The sequence below is a fragment of the Adelges cooleyi genome, unplaced genomic scaffold (genome assembly GCF_023614345.1).
Source record: "Adelges cooleyi isolate 19-005CV unplaced genomic scaffold, UGA_ACOO_1.1 ACOO_flye_CR_arks_rails_tigmint_CR_PRNA_108, whole genome shotgun sequence".
Taxonomy (NCBI): domain Eukaryota; kingdom Metazoa; phylum Arthropoda; class Insecta; order Hemiptera; family Adelgidae; genus Adelges; species Adelges cooleyi.
In genome coordinates, this window is record NW_026095761.1 from 1,689,195 (window position 1) to 1,709,475 (window position 20,281).

The 20,281-nt window shown below is 33.5% G+C and overlaps 1 protein-coding gene across 2 annotated transcripts in view; it reads right to left on the bottom strand.

Moving 5' to 3' along the window:
* Positions 1–935: 935 nt before the first annotated feature.
* Positions 936–20,281, bottom strand: part of LOC126838358 (guanylate cyclase 32E) — a 62,667-nt gene continuing 43,321 nt past the window's right edge. Inside the window, exons 7-24 of one of the 2 annotated variants that reach the window (XM_050572727.1) lie at positions 17,283–17,527; positions 16,008–16,153; positions 13,641–13,785; positions 13,494–13,584; positions 13,234–13,421; positions 10,026–10,205; positions 8,951–9,055; positions 8,818–8,889; positions 8,528–8,732; positions 8,208–8,427; positions 7,831–7,965; positions 6,624–6,736; positions 5,875–6,026; positions 5,706–5,804; positions 5,442–5,586; positions 4,507–4,605; positions 3,426–3,729; positions 936–2,028 (exon numbers count right to left, since the gene is read on the bottom strand). In XM_050572727.1, the coding sequence (XP_050428684.1) occupies positions 1,611–2,028; positions 3,426–3,729; positions 4,507–4,605; positions 5,442–5,586; positions 5,706–5,804; positions 5,875–6,026; positions 6,624–6,736; positions 7,831–7,965; positions 8,208–8,427; positions 8,528–8,732; positions 8,818–8,889; positions 8,951–9,055; positions 10,026–10,205; positions 13,234–13,421; positions 13,494–13,584; positions 13,641–13,785; positions 16,008–16,153; positions 17,283–17,527 (3,062 nt within the window). In that variant the 3' untranslated portion in view covers positions 936–1,610. The remainder of the gene's footprint in view (positions 2,029–3,425; positions 3,730–4,506; positions 4,606–5,441; positions 5,587–5,705; positions 5,805–5,874; positions 6,027–6,623; positions 6,737–7,830; positions 7,966–8,207; positions 8,428–8,527; positions 8,733–8,817; positions 8,890–8,950; positions 9,056–10,025; positions 10,206–13,233; positions 13,422–13,493; positions 13,585–13,640; positions 13,786–16,007; positions 16,154–17,282; positions 17,528–20,281) is intronic. The other variant, XM_050572720.1, reaches the window with a different exon arrangement.

Below are 20,281 nucleotides of genomic sequence, written 5' to 3' on the forward strand. Positions count from 1 at the left end.
TTTAAAAAGGAATTGATTATTTATGAGTATAAAATTGAACCCGATATTTTTCATTCGTTAAAAATAAATAAAACATTTCCGAAGAAACGTTTATAAAAATAATTATTGTGTGCTTATTTCAAATTTAATTTGCTTTATTAATATTTTAATAACTACGGTTTATATAATGTTCTTATGGCTGTCTAACAACCATACTCCGTATGAGTCTTAATAACAGCAAATTACCAATTACTCAATGGGTATAGACGGGCACTTCATTTTTAAAACGGTGTTAGTTATTTAAGTTAAATATTTTACAGTTAAGTCGTTTTCATACCTGAGAATCGGCTATTAATTTCAATTGTTTTTTATTTTTAATGTTGTTTTTGAACGTTTTCATGGTGAATTATGCAAAAAACAAATTAATGTGTATGGTCATATTGTTTTTTTATGTCATGTCATTTTACTCTAACAGTTGTTTACATATCTTATGATAGCAGCGTTGGGCCTTAAAGGCCCGTTAAGCTTGATGGTGATGAGTTATTTACATGTTTTTGTGTACAATTTTTCATTATTATTTATATTTATTATATGATTTTTAGTAGGACTAATAATATTTTATTTTAGTCAGTATAAAATTATACTATGCATATTATGTTGAAATATAACAATATTAAACAGTGTACTTAAAACTTGATATAACCCTATTATCTCTATTTTAAAGTTCGCATACAGTATTGACAAATAGCTACTGATACAATGTCGGTATTAAAATGTTTGTGAATTCATTTTTAAAAAAAAACATTTCTTTCGTTCGTTCATAAGATTTAAACCTTAGTACAAAACATTTTTTAATAAATTTAAAATTTGCAAATATGTTTGTTTCTTAAATAATCACAATTGTAGAATTTAATAGATGTAATAAAACAGTTTTATTGACATATTATCTAGTCGATCATTTACTTGCGTTTAACAAAATATTTTTAATAAACATTAGTACTCGACTTATATATAATATACGAGTATATATAGTAAACAAATAAGTAATTAATCTATTATTATAAATATTAATCTATATATGGAATGCAAAATTAGTTATGTCGACAACATATTTTTCGTCCTTTATGTTATAATTTGTCATCTATTTGCAACTCGCGTTTTCGATAATCTAGTGTACTAACTATGAGATACAATAGAATGTCAAAAGGTTTCTAGAAAACGCGACATCTTGGACTTGCTTGGCCGTGAAACACTAAAGAGTCTTAACGTTTTGTACGCTTGGGCGGAACCTCCGGCGAAGAGTTACAGGAGGAGGAGGAACACGATAGTAAAATAATTGTAGTATTGGTTTTAATGATAACTGTAATAGTGTAGGGTTCGATGGATTAACGCTAAACTATACAATAAAACGTATGGAATCTATAGGCGTGGTAAAAAATCATTGTTTGCATTTTAACCATAACGAATCAAATCAACTAGCTTTCGCTTAGCATACACACATAAGCAACTGCGTAAACGGGTATTCGCTTTTTTTTACTCTCTCTCTCTCTCTCGTGTCTCCCGGTTCTTGCCCTGCAATCGTCCTGTCCCGAGATATCGAATCTAATACTTCAACATATTTTTTTGGGGGGTTACACAAACGTTATGGGTTCGTCCCGGTCCGAATCCTGGATCAGCGGTTCGTTAACGTCTTCCATGTTGCACATGGATACGGCAGTCATCTCTTCGCAGTCAGCCATCATGGGCGACACAGGAGCAGAGTTCACCCTGGGGAATCCGGGGAGCCTGACCGGAGTCTGAAGGGTGTTAGCCACTGTGGGGGAACGTTTAACTCCTTGAACGCTTTCGGCAGCCCTGGTCCCCGAAATCTGACCCGGCGATACGCCTTGATCGTCGAACTGATCTATGCAAGGACACGATACGCTTAAATGCCGGTCGCAACAGTACTCGTCTTCCTCGGCAACACCGGAAGGCCGTCTCCTGACAGGGGTACCGTCGTCGTGATGCATGGCGAACCTCAACTTCTTGGGCGACTCCAGACTGCAACACCTGCACAAAATACCAAACACCGTGGCCATGATATTATAATAGCCATACGATCGGATAAACATAGACCAGAGACCACAGAGGATCGATAAAGGGGAGTTATATACATAATATAGAATAATTATTATAGACTATATTTAGAGCAAATCTGTAACGTTCCCTAGTAGTAATTTCAAATATATTTCGGGGAAAGGGGCCCATCCCCACTGGTTGCACCGCTGTCTCTAAATCACCAAAATATTACAATACAGACAAATATAATAAACGAATTAGACATGACTATAGTTCAGAGACATTATGGCCAAGGGAGTTAGGGAGATACACTTCCCTGGTCCGCCTGGAAATTGGTTTATCGAGGCCGGTCACTTTTATGCACCTGGTAGGCCAGGATTAGAAATACATTTTATCCGACTCGGCTTGTACGCTGCGAGAGAGAAATAATACTTCTTTCGAGACCACGGTAACTTATATTATACGAGTATAAGGGTGGTCTGTCCATTCTCTATTGTCTATGATTACTTTGTACTCTGAACTAGCTATATAGCCGTTCTCCGTAGTGCGTACTAAATCACTGAATATTGTGTTGGCGAGAGACGCGTTTAACAATGTTTATAGCGCCGCTCGGACAGTCCATAGCGTTATTAAATTATATATGTTATCCGGTAAATTTTGTAGCCATTTGTATTTGAAAAACGTACTGCCAGTGTCGCGATCTCGACAGAAAAAAAAATAACCTTTTTTGTTGACTAGAATTGAAATTGCATTACCGGACTGCGCTATAAAATATTATTAAGAGTCTGCGTAAAACCTACAAAATAATGCACTCGGCGGGTAGTTCAATAATATATCGAATTGCAAACTCTAAGTTAGGTGTAGGTACGGGTAATTGAATTATTATATTCATATTCGAGTGAGTGATTGGCTGATGCGTAAGAAGTCGGAAATATGTAAAAAAAATGATGCCACAGAATTATTTGGCCGGTGGAATTTAAAACGTTAACGCGAGGGTAGCCGTAAAAGCGTAGGCGCCGAGCGAAAAACCGTGTTTTATTCATAAATCCATAATAGATAGGAAAAATAATAAAAACACACAGTCATTGTGCGAAAGCAGGCGTTAAGAATATCTGTACAATAAAAAGGTAGTTAAAAAAACCGACGTCGTCGTCCGGACAAATATTATGTCAGAGCGGTCCATTAGAAGGCCTAGTAAATCAACGTCACAGCCATCCGTAGTCAAACAACAATGGGTAGATATATATATATAGTTCATTGCTCGCACGCAGTTTGCCCGGCAAATTAGCGAAATGTCCCGAACTTTGCTGCGTAGCTGGTAATTACCGTGTAAATATAGTTTAGAGTTTAGTTATAACTTATACTGCTGTGTACACTCTACAATATACCTCGACAACGGGCCGTTCATGGTGCTCTTGGGCACCTTCAACGAGCTCCTCGGACCTCCTTCCTTGATGTTTTTCTGGTGTTTGGACGTCTTGCGGTTTTTGCCGCCCCCGCCGCCGTATTGCTCCTTTCGCCGAGCCCTGTCCTCGTCCCTCTTCAGCCGGTACAGATGATCTTCGCCCACCAGCCAATAGGTCCGCACGTTGCCTTTGCCTTTCATCTCGACCAACCCTCGTTCGTTAGTCTGATAACCGCCGAGTCTCTCCAAGAGCGTTCGACATTCGTTCGAACAGTGGATCTTCAGTGCTAAAAATATATTCGAATAAAACGATTCAACTCGGTTGCACGGATGTTAAAATCATACTCGCTACACATTGTTAACGGACGGTTGTTTAACAAACCTTATTTAAAGACAATACATACAAATAGGCACTTTATATGAAGTGGTGATAATCAAAGTGATAATACGAGTGATTTTCCTTAAAATTGTACAGGTCAGCAAAACAAATACAGTAAATACAGTATCTTCTCGCGGGCAAAGGTCATTCATTTTGTTATTATCTCTTTTAGAAATCGAAGAAAAATGTTTGAAAACGGATTCATTGACAAATTGTATCTGTTTGAGTCTCAATGCGTCCTACTGAGGTCTATTCAATCCATAAACTGCTATTAAAGACCCCCTTTAAAATATGTTAACTTTCTCAAGTAACCATAGAGCTGTTAAGCAAATTTCCTTAGAAAAAATTGTAAAATCCCTACTTATTAAAACCTAATCCAAACCGCAGTTACGCGATATTGAAATCCAAATTTTTGTAACACATATTTCGAAACACGAATTATTTTAAATCATGACAGACTCCGAGTATTTATAGCTTTTAAATCATATAAAATGTAATTAATTATATTTATTTATCTATGGAAACTTAAAGTATGTCTTTCCCCAACGAAAATTCACGTTGAAAGTTGTATTTAATTTTCATTTCACAACTATTAATCCCCGATCTCATAGAAATCAACAAACAAAATCATAATTAAAAAAAAAAACTATTTAATAAAAAAAAATATTAAAGTTGACACACTAACCCGATCCTGTGGATTCCATCCGACTAGCCGTATTCACTGTATCGCCGAATAAACAGTATCTTGGCATTTTTAATCCTACAACTCCAGCACATACAGGCCCTAAAATATAACAAAACAAAATGATATATATATATCTATATAAAAACACGTATAAGTACAAGAATTAACTAGGATAAATAAATATAAATAACGGTTCCAGGCATATACTATAGAGAAAATAATAGCATAATTTTTATGATATTATAAAATGTATTATATATTATTATTAATTATTACATTTCGGTTTTGTTGTATGTGCAAATGATACCGACAAAAGAAATTAATTAAAATATAAAGTAGTTTATGTCCTATGGAAATTTATTAATCTATGTATAAAGTAAAATGATGGTAAATATTATACAATAAAGAACTTAATAGAAATAAGTTTCAGGAAAATTAATTAATTTTGAAAACAATTTTTCTAGTAAACCTATAAATTGGTCTACACTCGAACAGATATTTTTCACGAAACCGTTTTAAGAAAATATATCTTGATAAAAAATTACTCCTCCGGGAAATCATACTCCGACATTATTAATATTCCGTTTAATCACTTTCATAGCGGCGGTTTATGTAAATTTATTATCAGAAATGCGAGTAAATAATTTTATTTAGGAATGACTCTTGCCGCCCTATAAAATACAGTGATCTGTTAATAGTACTCGAACTGGACTAATGAATAAAACGTGAAAATGTATATACACGCGACTTAACGAAGCTTTGGCGCAAACGAAATGCCGTTTTCAAGTAGAAAAATGAATGTAAATATTTTATAACTCTTTAGTTGTGATATTTTGTGCAGTACGTCGAGGCTATTCTTTTTGCGGCGAAGACAGACAGACTATTTTACACACACGTCGGTTTTTTTTCGTAGGTATTATATACTTTATACTAACCAGAGTGTATTCCGATTCTCAGTCTGAGACTGTCGTACGGCCTGTGTCTTATTTGGAATCTCTTGACGGCTTCCAGCAGATGAAGCGACATGGTTGCTATTTCGGCGGCGTGCATGTCGCCGTTCTTAATCGGTAGACCGCTGACCTAAACGAACAGTGGCAAATCCGTTGCCGGACGTCCGTTGTTAGACACGACGGGTAATCAGTATGCGACGCTTTGGGGAGCGTCAACGATGATTTGTCGAAGGAGCGCAAACGACTTACCACCATGTAAGCGTCTCCGATGGTCTCCACCTTGTATACGTCGTAGTTCTCTATTATCGAATCGAAGCACGTGTACAGGTCGTTCAAAAAATCGACAACCTATAAAACAGCGACACCGTCAGGTTAATATTAAGCGCCGTCTGTGTGTTGCCGCGAGGCGGTTGCATACTTGAAAGGGAGTGCTTTCGGCCGACATCGAAGTGAAACCGACAATGTCGCTGAAGTAAATGGTAACGCAGTCGAAATTTTCCGCTTGCACTTTGTGGCCTCTCTTCAACTGTTCGGCCACGTACTTTGGCAACATTTCGTACAGCAGAGCGTCTAGAACGTATCGACCGCGTATATGGTAAGTATACTATATCAATATACTATGTCAATAATAGTAAATCAAATCCGGATCTAGATCTAGAACTCCAGTCTGATTTCCTGACGTTCAATTCGGTAAATCCGAAAACTAGCGAAATATAAAAACAGTTTCCACCCCTTCTACGGGACAAAGGGTTAATGATATTTTTTTGGTTTTTCAACGTTTGTCGATAGTACTCTATACCTTAAGAATATTCCATAAAAATTTGCAACTAACTCAACTATTTAAAAAAAAAAAGGTAATATATAGCGCCATAATTTCTAGTTGAAAACTACTTTACTGCTTTCGGGTACTTTTCTCGATTATAAAATGCAAGGGGTGAACTTTACAAAAAAATGTTCCACAATTATTAAGTATTATTCATGAACGATTTCTGATCCATACAGAGTTGCTACATGAAGAAATCGATTAACCGGTTTAGAAGATATTGTAAAAACATATTGAAAATTAATTAAGTTGTAAGAAGCTAACGATCCGATTAGCGGTCAAAATAATATAATTGTGCAGGGCAACACAACTAAGGAACAAAATAAGGGAAAATTAAGATTTACCAGTTTTCTTTTTTTCTTCTACCAGTTGGTCGGTTCGTTCGTCGACCAGTACCTCCAAATTGTTTGCGTACTTTTCCATCATTGCCATCATGTTGTCGAAAATATTTGGTCTCCTGCAAATTACCACACACGCGCATAAGACATAAGTTGTGCATCAAATATTTGCAGCAACAGTCCAAGGCGACTTCAAGCGATTCAGCTCGAAATCATCTCATAATACTGAACCTGGATAGACGCCCGTCTCTTCCAAGTAATAATTTTCCTTATTTATTCGTACTAGATTTTAGTTATAATTTTATTATAAATAAGTTTAATAAAAAGATGCTCGAGTTATACGCACTGAATTAAATACTTTACACTGTAATAGTTAATTATTTATTTAATTTCGATTATTGTATTTTGTATAAAACTAAACTCATTGGCGTTATTTTTGACAGTGAATTAGGTTTAGAAGGCTATCGAGTATTTCGGTTAGACAAGAATTCCAAAACTTGTTCTTATCGGAGAGGTTGTAGAGTACTTATTGTCGTTATTACATTCAAAATGCTAGTCTTATCAGTGCCCACACATAATATTGAATACGTTTTTGTCGAGTTTAGAGTAGGTAATCAGAAATATATTTTAGGTGGGATTTATATTCCAGTAGCATATAATTATACAATTCTCACTTAAGTTCAGTTACGTACGTCCGTTATAACTATGCAGGACATGGATTTATTATTTCCGGTGATTTTAAACTACCATCAGATCTCTATTAAAACTCATCTTTTGGTTTAATTTTTTCTCACGCGATACCACAATCAGAATCGAATTACTTTGGTTACTATTTTCTTGATTTTCGGCAATGCGCCCGTTCATCTAAATCTCTATAAGATATTTGGGTTTCTCTTCGGTTACCTTATCATATTTAACCCCCCCCCCCCAGGACTCTTATCATCTGTCTATATTAATATTTTTTGGTTAAAAGATAGTTTTTAAATTTTAAGATTGCTAATTTTGCGAATAATTGCTTTTGAATTGAATACAATTAATTATTCTCAACCTATGTAAGTATTGGTATTTTAGTACAATGTATTCCATGCTTTCGGACACTTTTATTTGTAATAAATATTATAATTTTTTTAGCGAAATCAGAGGGGTTCAGCGAAGGGCCAGTCAAACAATAAGGAAAAAGGCAAGACATACGGAATAATTTTAGGTAACTCACATTCCTTTTCGCATTGGTCTGAGTTTCACTCGAATGGCCTTGAAATCTGGACGGTCGTCTGGATTTTCAGCCCAGCAATCCTCCAAACAGTCTCTGACGAAATCGAAGTTGTTTTCAAGCATTTCCAAAGGGGGTCTGAAATAAATTGTGGTTTATCGAACAGTTTTTATGATCACCAAGAGTTTACAACATTACAAACATTTTTAAAACCTAATGTATTCATTCGATGGGAAGCGTCTAAATAATACTGAATTAACGATACACAAGAAATAGCAATTGACGATATTTTTAAATTTATTATGTGTTTTCATCTTGTGTACAAAGGATATTACAATTTAAAAGTAGGTAAAACGGGCAATTGAATGCGATTAACGCACCTAAAAGGTTTCGATCCAGGTTCTTCTTGTTGATAGTAAATAAGTTTCCTCAGAATATCCGACACTCCGAGTCCGTGATTTTCCCCAAACGGACCTTTGCGGCTATGGAGTTCGTATAAGATTATAGAAAACGAATACACGTCTCCTTTTTGTGTGCCGAACGAATTTTGTATTGACGAGTTGTAGCAACGTAAGAGCTCTGGTGCGATGTACAGCAGACCTACGAAGAAGCACAATACACTTTATTATAAACACATTTGATCAATTGGATTTTGCCGTGTTTTCGAATTGCTGCAAACGCTATGGAAATAATGTTGCACCTTCGCACTTGCAGTCGATTTCGTCGTCTTTTTGGAGACGGAAATCGTGTTGAAGGAAATGATGTGGAAAATCTTCAGATTCCTTTTTGAATTCTTGAAGCCCAAAGTCGGTGAGCTTCAGGACCCATCTTGAGTCTACCAAGCAGTTGGACGCCTTCAAGTTGCCGTGGTACCTCAGCGCCGAATCGTGCAAATACAGCATGCCCTGAACAATTATTGTGTGCGTGTAACTTTGGTTCAACTTCGTTGGATCATTATTACATAATTATTGTTATTATTATTGCACATACGCGGATAATGTCGGCGACCAGCGAAGCGATGAACATGTTGTCCAGTTTCACGTCGTCGTTTTCTAAGATATCCTGCAAACCGCGAGTAGTGTGATCATTTATATTATGTACACAGGGTGAAAAATCCTATTACCTTCAAACTACCTCTATTGCAATATTCGGTCACTATGCATATGTTCGGCGGATCTGTACAAGCGCCAATGAATCCGTTCAGGTTATCATGCCTTAAATCACGCATCTGTGAAAATAAGTCGGTTAGAACGTTTTCCATTAAGTTGTGGTCTAAAGCCCATTAATAATAGTTTATTAACCATTTAACAAATGGATTTTGCATACAATTATCGCAAGAATAATAACCAAGATCGATAGAATTAGAAATGAATAGAAGAGATAGTTACAAGAGATGGTTTGGGAGTTGCGTTAATATAACAGGATAAACGAGTCAAAGAAAATTGATTGAATGGTTTAGCCGAGTTGAAAGGACGGAGATAAATAGTGAGGAACATTCGAGTAGAAAGACTTAGAGGTAGACTTATACCACCAAGAAGTAGACGGTTTTCATAATAAAGTCATAGAGGTGCGTATTATTAAATTGAAAAATAGTGACGGCTATAAAAGTGTGATGTGAGAAGATTATAACGGATGACACCGCTTGTATGGGATAAGAAGAACAATTTAAAACAATTTAGAAGAATGAAGTTTTATCAAGCAAATTATTTTAAACTATATTGTTTATTTTTTGTACACCTAATATAAATACAGGTAAACGAGTACTTTAATATAATGACTTATTTAGCTGTTTACAACGATATCGCGTTTCTTTGGGGTCATCAAGTTTCCAGCATCTCGAGTTGGCAATTAACATCATATTCTACCGAAATTTGTAGTTTCCAATGTTTAATAGTGTTTTGTAGTAGAACATCTACTCGGATTGCGCATTTAAATTTATTATTCCATTACTCCTCCATCCACAGCTATAGGTATTAAAACGTGATTCGCATACTTCAAAGTGTAATAACTTGATAATTTATTTAGCAACAAAGATGTACCAGGTCCCGAATTGTTTAAAAACTAATTAAGATTCAGAAAATGGCGCCGGTTCAATTTTGGAAAATGCCGACGGCGGGTCTCTTTTTGCTTTCGGCGTCAGAAATATTGACAATAGTGTAAAAAAAAAAAAAAAAAATACAATACAATATTATACTCACTACTTTGAGTTCTTTTTTCATAGCCCTTGTAATGTCTATGGACTTCTTTTTAATTTTCTTTATCGCAAACACTCGACCTTTGTAAATACCGACGGTAGTAAATATTGACGAATAACGAAAATCAGCGTCTGGGTTGGAGCTCAAAGACACTTGGCTGGTCCTAATCAGCGGATGTAGAGCCTGAAATAAATACAATTATATTTATAAGCCATCGAGGGTACAAGTTTTAAATTGCGTGCTGCTATCTAACGGCCAAGTTGGCCACGTGGGTTCGCCTAAGTATTTGGCAAACGTTACTTGCCAGATTGCGTACACCGTTCCTTCGACAACAGTCATTGAAAACTTAGTAATACAATATTATACCGTGTAGTGTGATGCAATGATGCATACAAATAAATCCTTCGTACAAACCTACATTTTTAGTTAAAAAGTATAATTTATTCGGAAACCTCTGAGGAGGAGGAGAAAGCGATGGTTTTAAACGGCCTACCAAAGCTGTACGCTATACCAAACACAGCATTAGTCATAAAACTAATACCTTGTCAACTTAACAGTTAACACTGTAGCTAAATAACATATTGTAATGCTAAAAAAATGTGTTCAATGAATAATACGAAAATGTGGATCTATTGGCTAAGATTAGAAGTAGAGAGGTACATGCCTATAATGTATACTTAAATCTTATATTAACATAAACTTTTTTTTTTTAACACAACTCCAACCATTTATTTAATCTTTTTGGCTGTATACAAGTGTCGAATCTAACGCCTTTTGACAAATTATCCACTGCATAATACACGTTTAAATTTTAGTAAAGTTTTTATTTAACATCTACTTAACTTAATAAAGGATGCTGTTTTAACTCGGTAGTATGTGCGTTAATAAATTACCTATTTATGAAAAATATCATATCAAAAATATTATTACAGGCGGAAAATTCATTATGACTCTATTCAAAAGTTGGGCATTTGTATGCTTTAATTTCCAACATATAAGCTGTGTAAACGTATCCATGGCATTAATGCATCGGGAATGTTTAAAAAAAGACAAGTATCATCACATCCTACCTAATTTTCTTGTTGAGATCTCTAAACTGATCAAATGCTTCGTACTTAAAGATCGTGTATTTATTTGTTTGCCTATAATAAATAGAATTTAATTGTTTTATTAGTTGTTTATTAGTAAAATTATGCTAAAGTCACGCTTCATTGTACGATTGTACGTTTTCATTTAAACTCTATGTTACACTTTAAACGTATACCTATCTGTTTAAGGACAAACGTTTGGATACATGTACAAATTGTTATTTATAACGCTACATAATCACTATTCATAAATGAAATAAAAAAAAGTAGTGTACAATAAAAGAACATTATTAGTAAATAAACTGTATAACAAATGCTGAGTGTTCTAATTGTTAAATAGAAAATAAATAAAATTACACAATTAACAAAATTAGTTATTAACTAACTTATAACATTCTTATCTATCGTAAAGGCAAGTCGAAAATCAGAAACAAAAGACCGAAATATGTGGAGTTGGCAAACCGATTTTTTGAAGACATGTTTTTATTTTAATAATTTTGACTTTAACATTATGTAATTTAAGTGCAAATGATGTCCCCATGATCATTTTTATCATACTTTTATTAGACGCACATCAAATTTTAATAATAAGCAGCTTTATGGGTCCAGTGCCCACATAATAAAATCTTGTCGTTAAAATATGTATGAACAAATATAGATTCGTTATCATTAGTTGGTTTTTTTTTTAATATTCGAACAAAAAAAAATAAATAACTTGCGGGATAAGGCAATATAACATCGTTACCATTTTGGTTTTTACGAGGACTTAAAATAATCAAATAATTGAACTTTCATGCATCGGCCGCAGTCGTGCAAAAGTAGAAGACTTTTGACGATTTACCACTGAATCGTAAAGACATATAACTGCCAAAGGGAAATTTCGGCCGGTCCTATAAACTTTATGGATACGGTCGAAAATTCGAATAAGTCACAGGATGCACGAACATAATCAAAACTCGGTCGGTTTATGGTTTATGCTTATTAACGTTTGACGCCGTCAACTTTTACATCGACAAAATATTCTAAAAAAAAAAGTACATTACTAAATAACTAATATTATTTTAATAAATTTCCCACGCGGGTCCATGCTCTCGCGTTTGATTTAATGGCGTTAAATCGCCATACTTGTACTGTCCCGGCGACAAACTTTTGTCAATGATCATCCGGATTTCCTAACCCCGGAAATGCCCGAGTAAGTCAAGCTAAACATTTCGGAAATTCGTGGACTAAAGATAGACGATTATTGTTCACCAGTAGTCTGTAAATTCGCGTTAAACAAATATACTAGATACGATTATAAGACTCCACTAAGAAGCAGATTGTTCTAATTTATTATTTAATAATAAGCAAATCACTCGTTGAAAAATATACAAATCATCATCGAATTATATACAAAATTGTTATTATATTTTTTCTTACTACTTGTAATTTTTCATCGTAATATAATATGAATCATGGATAATGTTCATTTGTCGGGCAGTGACTATTAAGACGTGTCGCACAGTATCCGAGAAGTACAAAATTTGATGTCTGACATCTCTTGAGACGTTCTGTGCGCAGTCCATATACCAACATTGTTGAATTTTTAACTACAAGTTAGTTAAGGTTACTTAACAGAATTCTCATACAACCACAACATTATCTGAGAAGGAGTTATTTTAAGTCACAATACTATTTAAAAAAAAAAAAAAAACCCCAAATGTGCCGCTGACTTATATATTGTATAAAACGTGCATGGGTTTTTTGGCGAAAAAAGGACCTATCGATAAATTTATCAAGAATAACAACGTGATAGGAGCGTTTGTATTATGTAACTACGATCGTTTGACCGTGGCAAAAACCTCTTAAAAAAAAAATAAAGAAATATCCTTCTCAGAGCAGTACGCTATTACAGTAAGACCGGCTTGATCCACAAATGCGCCATTGTATAATATGACACGGGGACGGTGGTGGTTTTGAATGAAATCCGACCGTTTCTTTCGAATAGATCACATCGTTTGCCGCCGTCTCCGGAGGGCAATAATAATCTTTATAAGTGCCGTGAAATGGCCCCGAGGCCGTTATTATAACACTGCGAGTTTCCCGCACACTGAGCATTTGGAATTTTCCAAACGTCCACTCACCCTGGATATCTTCGACGAAGTGTTGCTGTTTTCCGTGTCGTTGATCTCTATGTCTTTGTAGTCGACCTTCCACAGAAGACTGTCCAGCTCCTGTTCGTACTTCCAATTCCTGTAGAAAACCAGCGACACGACGGCCAACACCAACAGCAACGTTCCGGCCACGATCGACAATATCTCTGCCGTGTGTGCTAAAATATAAAAGTAATAAAAGATTAAAAAAAAAAAATAGTAAGTTCACGAGCGAGCGGTCGAAAACTCACATATGCATTTTTCTCCCCGATACCCGCAAACGGGCTCGGCCACCGGCGGTTTGCCGCCAATCCATTCCGTCGGCACGGTCAACCTGAGTTCCTGCGCGGAGCGACACATTAATTTCTGGTTAAACAAAATAAAAACAAAGGTCTTACTGGGATTTTGGTCAGGTTCCGATGTCGGGTAAATGCTCCTGCTGGAAATAGCCCGAACACCCCAGGGGAAACGGGATGCCGTTGCCTGGACAGCAAAGTGTAATTGCCTTCAGCGTCGCCATTCTCGTCCATGTGCACTTCATAACTGAAATATATTGCTTCCTGTTATTATACACGGTCGTAAATCATAGTGCAGGTAAATCACAAATTCCCCATTCCCCGCCGTGTTAGTAAACCGGCGAATGAAACGGTTTTTAAATAGAAATAAAAGGGCTTTATCAAAAGGAGCTCAAATTAAATACAAAGTCCGCGTGGGCGCTGTTGTAACGATAAATCGTCGGTCTAGAATTAGCGCGATGTAATTGTGTACTTTTCAATAAAGAAAAAACGCATTTTTTTTATAAATGAATTTATTGATTGAAAATAATGTGTATTATGCGTGTTGGTTGGACACTTGGTTTCATTGCAACACATTTTGAACGTATAAACAGGTCTAAGAAGAAAACAATACTTTAAGAAAAATTAAATAAAACCTTTGAAACACTAAAATTTTTAAAAGTTAATTTGCATTATTAATTCTCAGCCGACTCGGCAGCTCTTTGCCATGGAAATATAATTAGGTTTCTTACTCACTCATAATATGTTTGTAAAATTGTTTATAATAAATTGCATATCGTATTTTGATTAATACATTATTTGTAAAATATCGTGTCGATATCAAATCCTTTCGATAATGATTAGTTTATATTTGTATTATACTACAGTCAAAATTAATTATACTTGACAAGAAAAAAAAATTGTTTAAATTGGTTATGATAAAAATTAGTGTAAATTGATTAAAAAGCGTATTAAGTCATTTTGAGTTTTACAAATAATTTACCGTTGGTTAAGATTTTAAGTTGATTAATATATTATCACAGTAATAATTATTACATCCTATGTTACTGTCCAATCATTTACATGAAATCTAAAATGTTTAAAATTTAAAATTTACTAAAATATATAAAGTGGGCTCTCGGTAATTTGGTCTATAACATAATCCGGCACGTCCAGTAAACCGAGCCAGTAATTGTATTATACCAAATCTGAGAATAAAAACTTTTTGACTATAAAATAAAAAGATACCCATTTACCTACTTTGTAGGCTTACGGTTTACCTAATTCGTTGTGCTTATATTAGCTTATTAATGTTAGCCGATATAATATCATATAAATTATACTACTTGACAATAACAACTCACACACAATATAGTATTAAGTGTATTGGGCTAGTCCGATTACACCTTAAATTTCCAATTGGTATGCACATGACTTCTTATCATTTCAAACAAAAATCCTAGAGTATTAATTATTGAATGCGATGAATATTGTTTTATTTGTTTGGGCACATATTATAATTTTATAAAAATTTTATTGGTTTTTAGCGTGTCGTTTTACTAAAAGAAACATAACAAAGTTTTATTACTTATGGGTGATAAAAAAAAAAAATCTCAACTTTACATTTCCTTACCTACTTTATTGTTATAGTTTTAGATAGAAGTACACAACGTGAAAGTATTGTTTTTATTTTATCAATATACATCACATTATTTTCAACGTTTTATTATTTTGCAGGCTGTGTATGTTCTCCACTAACACGCGAATCCTCTAGAAAGTTTTAAAGGGCAGTCATCGTATTATTTTTTTTATGATTTTTGAACATGGTAAAAATTAATAAACAACAAACGAGCAAGTAGGCTTGATTTTATTCGAAGAACCTTAAAACACATCTCGAGTAAAACGAATTAAGCAGATTGTTTTAATGTATAAAAAATAGTTGAAAAAAATAAAAAAGCGATAGTTTAAAAAAAACAATTACTCTAAAAAACATTTGATGTTTTTAGTTTTTTGATAACTTAAGCGCAATCAAAAGTATTCATTCGTAAATATTCATTATTTTTCCTTTTTTAATTTGTTTATAAAAAAAAATATTAAGTATAGATATCGAAAAAATTAAAACGCTACCCCGTGGAAAAAGTTTTTCTCTGTACATTGTGAAAATTTGATAAAATTACTGTTAATACTGGCCTCACATACTTGTCCCGCGCAAAGCAGTTTTGATGGGAAAAAAAATTTAATTTATCCTAAGTAATTTAAGCTAGGCAAGGATTAACCGTGTACGGTTTATGCGTAAAATATTTTACAATTTTTCTCATTTAACACAGTTCGGGCACTACTTGGATGAAACTAAATTTGAGTTGGACAAAAGTGCCGCTCACGAGAATATATTTCTGTATAGTATGGTTTGTGTATTATATATATAAGTATCTGCGCGCGACTAATATAATTTTTTTTTTATTTTTTATTATTAATACGTGGGTTGCTTACCCCATTGCGCTTTTGTAATGTGAACCTCTGAATTTTGCCATAATGGCCGTACCGTTTCTGGGATCTTCGTCACCCTCGATTGTCTCCAGCACGCATCTCGCATATAAATGGACAGCGTCGTACAAATATGCGGCTTCGGCGGATATCTGTAGAAACACAACAAACAAAAACAAACATTTATTATTATAGCTATTACAATGCCACGTCTGTAAGGAACAGTGCAAAAATACTAATAAGTCTGAATCAACAAATTATTAAAAAAATTAAATACATTAAATAGAACCGTAGGTGGACATAGTAATGTTTTTCCAAAACCTCACGTTCGATTAAAAACGTTAAATTTACATTGTTTTTCTTTTATCATACATTAAGTATGATCAATTGACCATAAAGCAATATGTTGAAATTTTATTTTACAAATATTTCGATACTAATTTTGAACCAGTATAACCGCTTTGTGATAATAATTTTGTGATAATAGTTTCAACTTGGTCAATTGTAAATAGCGAAAAGTTTTCTTCATATTAGTATGATTCATTTATTATAATATTAATATTTTTTTAAATTAATTATATTAATATAATTTTACGACTAATTTGTATTTTCTGCTCCTGAGATAGTTATTTAAAATTATGTAAACGAATCAGTTACTATCAATATGCCATCCGTTAATGAGGTAGAACAGGTTAAGTAAATTGTAGCCCGTACACAGCATGGAAAACAAATTATTTTTTTGAAATATCACAAGTTCATCTGCACTATTCCAAGTATTATCGGTCACCCAATTTTGGTTTTTTACTTTAGATACTATGGTAAGTTTGGATTTTTCAATTTTCACTAAAAGATTTTTTTTTCTATTTCTTTGAATTTGTATGAGATCTTCTCTGCCTGACATGAATCTTAATATTGGTATTATTTTGTCCATTTCTATAGGTACAATAAATGCAACACGATGCTGTAATGTATCTTTACTGGCATAATATACTTTTATCTATGTGGTCAATTTATTTTACATCGACCGTTTTATAAATCAAGTCTCAAAATTAGCGTTCAACATTAACATAGCCTAACCTACAATGATTTTTCGTTACTGCTATATAATACAATATATTGTTTAATTTATTAATTTTACTAAAAATAAAATATATTTTTTTATATACCAACTACCAATGTAAGCACAATAATAGTTGTATAAAAGTTACTTTAGACCAATTTAATAATACAAGTAAATAAGGGTACAATAAGTATATTGTACAATACATTGTAGGCACCTACCTGTTTAACGCCGCCAAACTGTTGCAATGGATTGGGAAACTGGAACGGCGGTTTTTCCATGTACTCGTTTACTTTAACGGAGAAGTTTTTGAAACCCCTAGGCGGCGTGGGTACGATGCTAAAAAACGACCGGAAGGCTTTTTCAAGAACCGGATCCGGATCTTCTGATAGAATGCCGGTCAAGTATTTTCCCGGGCTGTCCACGTCGTATTGTTCCACGTCAACACCGACCACATAGTATTCACCTGGAAACCCAAAATGTTAATGTTGTTATTATTATAAAACATGTTACACAGAATAAAGTTGCATAATATCCATTTAATGTATATTATACGTCACGTACAGCATGATCATAATGTTGCTGAACGGTAATAATTTTTCCAATGAAAAAATGGTCAAATAAAATGTTAATCATGATGAACGGTCGAGTATAGATTTTAAACGTTTTCAAGTCAAAAACTATAAATGATAACTTGCGGTTAACGATTAATTTACGGAAAAATTGTATTATTAAAAACACGATTTTGATCACCCTGTAGGTTAGGTAACCGGTTATTATAAAACATTTTATAGTAATTCCCCATACTATAGCATATTTCCGGACTTGCCAACCGTTGCGTTGAACAAGCTTGTAAAAAATAATAACAACTTTTTTATTTTACTTTTTTATTATTACTCGCCACGTGATTTCTATAGTATAATATTATGTTTAAAATGTGTGTAGGATATGTATTGATATTGATTTTTACATTTTCAGGGACAATTAAACCGTGACTTATTCTTGCGGTCGGGCTTTGCCGTAGAACTTCTAAAAAGGTATTTAATACTTGCACGTGTAGGTATATCAAGTTACAACTCGGATGAATAATAATTATTACCCAGTTCGCGTGTATTAACCACTCGTTTTCGACGGCGAAACTTACAAGGAACAACAGTTAAAACAAATATAATAATATATCTTCAGTACAATTATAATACTATATAAACCGCTATACAAAACAGCAATACCTAAGCACTTCGAACGGGACAGCTGAAAATGTGCAAAATTCAAACGGTTGCTCACAACAAAAGCACATTAGTCGGTGAAGTTATGCACATTAATCTAAAATCATTATAAGGAAGATATTACTATAATGGAACCCGCGGGGCGTAGATACATAATATGCCGCTCGGGCTGAAAGAAAAATGTAAACCTTATTATATATTATTATTGTCTATTGATCTATTCTTTTTATTGTTTATCGATAAAATAAAAAAAATTCGCGATATTCAAAAACAAATAACAACAATTTCAATTTGAATATTGTTAACATAATTTTTTTTGCAACAACTACAATAATATAATTTTATAGCTATACCATACTAACATAATAACATAACAATGAACGTGATGTATGCAATTTTAGTGTATTGAATTTGAAAGTTTTTTTATTTTTTGATTAGGTACTTTCTAAATTTGCACATACATTATGGGCACACACTACGGTAAAATTGAATTAGTCAAACAAAAAAAAAAAATGTGTAGTTCATTATTTTGCACGGTCCGCGTTATATTTAATAGGGTTTTATTTCTGCAAAACACAAAACTGGCTGCTCGCTAATCGACTCCCGACAAAACTACTGGAGTGTTAACATTTAATTTAGTTTATATCCTATATATTTAGCTATTATAGACGGCCACGTCGTATATAATTTGATTTATTCACCATTGAAAACATTTCGCTTTTTCGGCTTAACCGGATAGCAAATTTCTTTGCGGTTATCCTTTTCTACGCAAAACAGTATAAACATTTTCATAAGTTGTCAAATTACAAACACAATAATACTATCGAAAATTAATATTCCGCTCTAGTCGCGGTCAATGATGTTTAGACAATAAATTATTTGTTTTCTTGGCCGCTCCAATATAGTTGGAAAACTTTCCCGAGTAAGCAGGCAATGGCCTATCATAACTCATTCCGACAGTGCATCCAGCGGCGTGACACATGTGAACTTGAAAATTCATAAACATAAAAACGTCTTAAAACTGAGAAAAATACTTCAACAAGCAATACACAATCTCCGTGGTTGTGTGCAAGTTTTATGTGTCTGAAAACTATTTCTGTGTAAAACGCACAAATATTTATGCTGGCGCAGGACCTTCTCAATGATATCCCATGAATATTATATTAACCTAAGTCGCTTTGATATTATTTCTTTAGTTGGGACGAATTCATACACGCTATTTGGCAACAATTGTTTGGCTCGAATACACTTTTAGTAATGGTGAAATCTAAAAGAGATGAAAGTGACTTTGACAAAACTGCACGGGACATCTATGAATGATAATATAATTTAACTATGATATTCATTGAAATTTTAATTCGTTTTTTTCAAATATAAAAATAAAATAAAAACATTTGGTTTAAATAAAACTACTTTGCCACAATCAAGTTCAACTTCAAAAACTAATTGGTTGAAATAACATTTTGTCATTTTTGAAATTAGTTTTATAATTACAAATCATTTGTAAAGCTATAAAATCTTCTCTCAACTGCGAAAAATCTTTAAAGTACCGTTTTTAGTACTAAACACAATAGTTGAATGATAATCAACATTTTTAAACATTTCTGGAATATTCTTTCTGTATTTATGTAAACGTTATAAATTATAATTGATTTTGAAAGAAGTTTTTAATCCATTAACTTGTAAAATGTGAACATGGAATATTAAAACGATGCTTATGGCTCGAGTTAGGCCCTCATTAATTTTTAAATGTGCAAAGAACTGACTAACGGCGTGCCGAGACAAGTATTGAATTAAAAGTTAACATTTTAATTATTGTTCACCGACCTTATTCGTCAGTTTGAAGAAGACTAAGCGAGCCATCGTTTTCCGTCGACTTCGGTAAGTTAAATTACATATTATTACCAATTAACGTTAAAGATAGTTAAATGTTATTAGTTAAAAACGAAAGAATTCTGAAATAAAATATCTTATGAGGTATACAATTAATAATA